At 42.7% G+C, this 6,000-nt stretch overlaps 1 protein-coding gene across 2 annotated transcripts in view; it reads right to left on the bottom strand.

Moving 5' to 3' along the window:
- Positions 1-294: 294 nt before the first annotated feature.
- The window catches only part of MAP4K2 (mitogen-activated protein kinase kinase kinase kinase 2), a 1,208,607-nt gene continuing 1,202,901 nt past the window's right edge, over positions 295-6,000 (bottom strand). For both annotated transcript variants that reach the window (XM_069645028.1, XM_069645029.1), the window contains one exon: positions 295-5,211. In XM_069645028.1, coding sequence (XP_069501129.1) covers positions 5,124-5,211 — 88 coding nt within the window. In that variant the 3' untranslated portion in view covers positions 295-5,123. The remainder of the gene's footprint in view (positions 5,212-6,000) is intronic.

Below are 6,000 nucleotides of genomic sequence, written 5' to 3'. Positions count from 1 at the left end.
TGCTGCTGCAAAACCTGTTTCCTCTGCTCCTTGTTACCTAAGCAGTAAAACTGGTGCTAAATAAATTTGCTCATTTATTTGCACAAAGGCATAGTTTAGATAATCTGATACCAGGAATCTAATATGACGAACTAGGGCATCTAAAATCAAGCACTTTCTACAATTTGCTTTGTATACTTGCAGGACACGCGGAGAAAAAAAATCTTAACATGAATTATTCTGCTAAGGAGGGATAAAAAAAAGTACAACACAACACGATGCCAAGCAATAGCTCAAAAAGACTCAAACCTTGGGTTACAATAAAAGACTTTGTTTTAATATAAACATTTTTTAAAATATTCATGTTAATTTTTGCATCAGACTTTCTTTAAATTAAAATTAGATAGAATACAAATGACAGCACAATGGCACTTGGAACCTGTTGGGCTCCTCTTGTAACAACCTATTCATTCACGGGTTTTGTAGCTTGCACTTAAGTTAAAAAGCTCCATTGAGATCATCAGATGCTGGTCCCATTGCCAACAGAGGCACCAAGGTCCATGTTAGAAATGAGTTACAAGGGTATTCGAATGCTAGGGGAAGTCCAACCACAATAAAATACTTTTGTCATACATCCTATAAGAGAATAATGTATAATCATCAACAGACTTCAGTCAACTAGCTGTCTGATCACAGGCTTCTAACAGACTCCACGTAGGCAACTCTTACGCACACATTCATAACACTGCGCCACTGCCATTCAAACAAGTTGTGGTACCAAGTACAAAAGAGTCAGGACACCCAGACACCTATACAACATATACCACTGTATTTTGTGACCACTGTATTGTTTGTCAACCATTCCCCAAACCAGCCCACCTTTAAAACAATGGAATTCCATTACTCATCACATTTGCCAAGTAACAGCACACCCAGACACGTATTTGAGAAACAATTATTCAAATCAAAGCAGCTATCCTGGCATCAACCAATTCAGCCATCTCAATTTGCCAAAAACAATTTCACCATAAACCCTGAAAAATCAACTACAGTTCAATTGCCAAATAAGGATGTTCCTGACATAGAAATTAGATACCAAACCATCTCTATAGGCAGGATGCTGGGCCATCACGAGGTTGACTCATCCAATAACATGCCAATGTATAGCCATCAAATCAATCTAACCTAGCCAACACCAAATTGGTTACCATTTACAACAGCTCACTGCAAACCAGATCCGTCACCTGTTCAACCACAAACATTTTCAGACAGCAAACCGCTCACTTGGACGTCAGGACGAGAAACTTGCACATTCATTTATAACACCCTTCATTGCCATTTATGCAACAAGAGTCAATCAGTCTCTCAATCATTCCCGCACCTCCCCATTCCACACTAATCCATCAGCCACCAAGTAGCAACAAACTATAGATAATTACAGCATCAACCCATTCTAACTCCAACCACAATGATAACCTGTTACATTTCATGAAGTCTGTTGGAAGAGCACTTTGGGTCCACAAAATATCAAACATAAACGCGTTTGTCCAGCTACAACACATATCCTTAAGCCAATATCATACACACCAGGACTGAAGAGGTTACCTGGCAACCACTTTGCCAACAAATCAACTGGAATATTTGCACATACTTTTAGAACCCAAATGAACTGCTCTTAAAAATGTATCTGATGGCAGTCAGTCAAACATTAATTGGGCAGGCAGCAACGCAGTCAACAAGCCAGTGGGTCTGTCAAAGAATATATTAGCAATCATACCAACACATCAGCCAGCCGAATTACTAGAATTGTTCCTAGAAACCACTACATTGTCATTAAGACTTAGGGTAACAGCCACCCTTGCTTTCTTTCATGCAACCTCTTATGAAAAATAACTGGCCATAACACATGAGCCCGAGACATTTGCTCTTGCTTCCCTCAGAATCACTTTTTGCTGAAAGGGAAGAAACACAATAAGAACAGATATTTCTTTAATGGTATGAATCAGTGGACATGCCCTAGCACATTATGAAAATGGCTCACCCGGTGCACAGTCCCCACCTACCCATCCACTTCAATTTCTTTCAACTGCCTAAGAGATTGGTATAGACATATTGATACAGAATAGAGGTGTGATCTGGTAAAGGAGTGGTTTGTAGGAAATACTGGAGGCATTAAGGTGTATAACTTTTTCTTGCTCTTACTGCAAGCCCATTCCCTCGTTCTTCAAAAATACGAGATGAAACCCAACCACGAAATCCCATGGGTGTTGGTATCTGCAGCAACCAACACAAATAAAAATAGCCAAAAATGATATTCAGCATGACCTTTAGAGCAGACATTCAGAGCTTAGTGTTTATTTACAGGAATAGTAGCCCACATGGGAAACTTGAAAATGACACCAACGGGGATGTCTCTCCAGTATACCATTAATGATGCCTTGCAGTAGACAATAGAACTTATTTTTATACATCTTTCAATCAAAGGCATGATTGTGCATGTCTTCTTTTAGGGGAGGGACCGAGTAGGCTACTTGACCCTTGGTTCTGCCTAGGGGCACACATGATTGTGCGTGTGGATTTGAGAAGAGGCCTACTTGGCTTATCGGGGAAAGCTCTGAACTTGTCTGTTTTTAGCAATAGTAGTTGTCAATTTGGGTTTTGATCAACTGATGTAAGCTTTATCATATCCAATACATCTATTATGGTCACAGAACTTTTTTTAATCGAAGTTTCTTTATGGAAGAGGATCCCCTTTCGTCAACGCTCAGCGTTATGATGCCTTCCCTTCATAGCATGGAAGAGTTTCCTTGAAAGACACTCATCCTTTTTCAAATTCTCACCAGAAGAAATGGAGGAAGGCTCCACACATATTCACAGCCTTCAAAATCCTGTGAAGATGGACAATTAGAAGAGTAGTAGTAAGCAACCGTGACAAGTGCTTCTCCCTTGTATCACTAATTTCAATTGGGCTTTTATGGCTGCCAGAAATTAGGTGGTAGGTCCACTTATTACATGCATTGAAAGGGTGACAGTAGTATTTCAACTCTGGGGGATGCCGGCTTTCATAGAGTCTGCACTGGGACTCAGAGGTGTCTGGACCACATCTCTTTGATAATCACCCCATGACGTGTAGTGCAGATGAACAACATACGGTGTGTGTTGCAAGGGGTAGAGGGAGGGAAAGTGTGTGTGTGTGTGTTGAGATAAATAACGAAAGCTGTGCAAGTAAGTGTGGGCAGAGCGTGCAAGTAAGTGTGGGCAGAGCGTGAATTTCTCCTCTCGTTGCTGGGCTTAGGGAATTATAGGTAGAAACCTATGGACACATGAATACAGTGCAATGTACACTCTTGGTTAGTGAGAATGTTGCTCACCAATATAATTGCCCAGCATCATGCAATCGTGCAGAGACGAAAACGTCCTTTTCACATGTATGACCCTACGTCCCAACAACAATTTGCATTGGATTGCTGTGGGGTAGTATCTAATTTCCACTCTGGGTCAGCCTCTTCTGCATTTCACTTTCCCTACCAGAAAGGGGCATATTTGGGAAAGGTCACAAGCAGGCATGGGATCCTCCCTTCAGCCACACAAGGAAGTTTGCAGGGAACTTTGGAACCCGCCACTCAAGAGTTAGATGCTTCCCTGTATCCTTTTTGTAGAGCAGCAAGAAGATCACAAAAATGGCAGAAACCCCTTTAAAATTAAATGGGTTGCAGACTGGAGCCTTTTTCTCTTTACAATTTCATTTAGTCACATGCCTCCAAGAACAAGAGCAGGCAAGTATTCTTGTCAAGCAGGTTACTAACCAAAATACCAGGGATATTCCCACAGCACAACTCCTCCTCCCAATCAGCTGCATTTTGGAGAGGTCAGTAATTGAGTTCTGCTGTAAGATATTACCGCATTAGTATCAGACGTCTGTGGTTTAAATGCAAATGATATATATTGTTCTGGTTTGATGCAGAGTAATGGTACTGCCCCAATATTAAATGTAAGTAGCTAGGCACAGCCATAAAAGGAATCCTGGACATACTCGATTAGACGCAGAAAAGTTACAGGCCAGCCTTGTGCCGAAGGTGGGGAAGCAGCATTGGCACAGAGGGAGGTACATCCATATCTATACAGAAATATCATGTAGAATTTAATTTTTCTTAAAGTGCTAGGGCAAGTGCTTTGGTCCTATTCATCCAGGGGAATGAATCTAGACATCTGAAAGATGGGGGGATTGGGCACAAGTGCCCTTATCGAGCGCACCCGCAAAAGAAGATGTCCTCTTTGTCAACATGCACACACATACAACGTGATATTGTGCGGCTGTGAAAGGAGTCGTGGTAACAATGTGTTTCACAATCGACCATTCATGAAGCATGTCTAGACCTCGCACAGACTGCTGCAGGCACACAGGGCAAGGTAGAAAACATAAAAGAACCGTCGTTAGATATATTTTGGGGATTATTGCAGGCAAGTGACGGGCAGGTCCACTGTGGATTGGGAGAGAAAGGGAAAAGCTAAGGTTACAAAGCATCGGGAAAAAAGACATCTCAGAAAGAGGCCAGGTTTTATCTGGAGAAATGAGGTAAAACAATAGGCCTGTCATTTGGTGACCGCTGCACATACCTTTAGAACCCAAACATGAAACCACCTATGAAGAAATGACATGTGCAATATTCCCCCCAACCTTGACAAAAATGCAGAACACCCCATGCATTCCCACTGAAAGCAAGCAGGGTGTGTAAATACCACCATATGCCACTTTGACAGAAGATGTATGAAGACCCCCTTCATACCACAAATCGGATCAGAGAGATATACAGACAAAATCCACTAGGGCTCCCAGAGCAATTGTGATGCCCCCTATATCCTGCCAAGAAGAGCGATCTCAGAAGTAAACACCTTCCCCTTGCACACATGTTGTGCCTGCCAGTACTTAAGATTCCTACATGGACATTCAGAGAAGGCTTCACCCATCTCCAAAACAGAATCAGTCACTGCTGGTCTGTTCCTCGGGCCATCCCAATTCCAGGATGTTCATCACAGTTCACCCATGGCAGCTGCTCTCTGGTGGCACCACACCTGGATACAACATCTCAGCAGCGTGGTCCATAGGCTATAATCAAGGCCTCACAGTTTGAGTACGATTCTGTTCAGAAACTGCTCTCATGACCAGTGAGGATGTACAAGTTGCTGTGCGCAGAAGGGTCGCTGGTTGGTGTGCTCTCTAGGATGACATCTCTGCAATAAAAAGATAACAGATGTATTACGGTACACTAGAAATGTTTAACACACATACTTTCTTTTTAACTAGTACACACAATTGCAGATTGGCCACAACCCACTACATTTCCTTTAAGACATTTGATGTTTTAAGAAGTGTGATATTGGGAATTCAAGGATTGGTACAAAGGAAACTGACCAGGGTGAGCAGGGCATCATGTCCCTGGGTAAAATTGAAGTTGGATGTGGAAGGTAGCAAGCTGCGCAGGAGGAGATGGTGGTTGAACAGCAGGACGAGTCTGGACTACTGATCAGATTGAGGAGTAAGAGTCCCAAAGGATGAAGATGGCAGGGAGGTGCCCAGAGGGTGGGGGGGACAACTGGTGAGACCAAAGCAGAACAGATCCGCTAGATCTCTCCTCTCTACTTAGCCTGCAGTTAGCAAAGACCTGGGTCAGCTAACCCAGCCAAAGACACTGCAGAAAAAGCACAAGGGGTGTGCAAGGCCCCTAAGCCCTGGGACATTTTGCCGTGCCAGGAGGTTGTTAAGAGAAGAGGGGTGCAGGATTCCCCACAACTTGACAGCAGGACAATCCAGGGGAGATCTCTGTAACAAACTGTGGGACATTTACTTTAGACCATGGGAATCTGAGAAGAGTATACACCTTATTCCACACCCTGTTATTTTGTCCACACGTTGTTCACTTTTCCCTCAATACAAATCACTTTTATGTATCTGGTTATCGACCATCCTGACAATACAAAAACATCCTATGAATGTGTTTCCCATAGGTCATAACATATACA

Source organism: Ambystoma mexicanum, chromosome 2p (assembly GCF_040938575.1).
Source record: "Ambystoma mexicanum isolate Mex_15411 chromosome 2p, UKY_AmexF1_1, whole genome shotgun sequence".
In the NCBI taxonomy this organism is placed as follows: Eukaryota; Metazoa; Chordata; class Amphibia; order Caudata; family Ambystomatidae; genus Ambystoma; species Ambystoma mexicanum.
The sequence above is the reverse complement of the archived record's forward strand: the minus strand, read 5'-3'. Positions and strand labels throughout refer to the sequence as shown.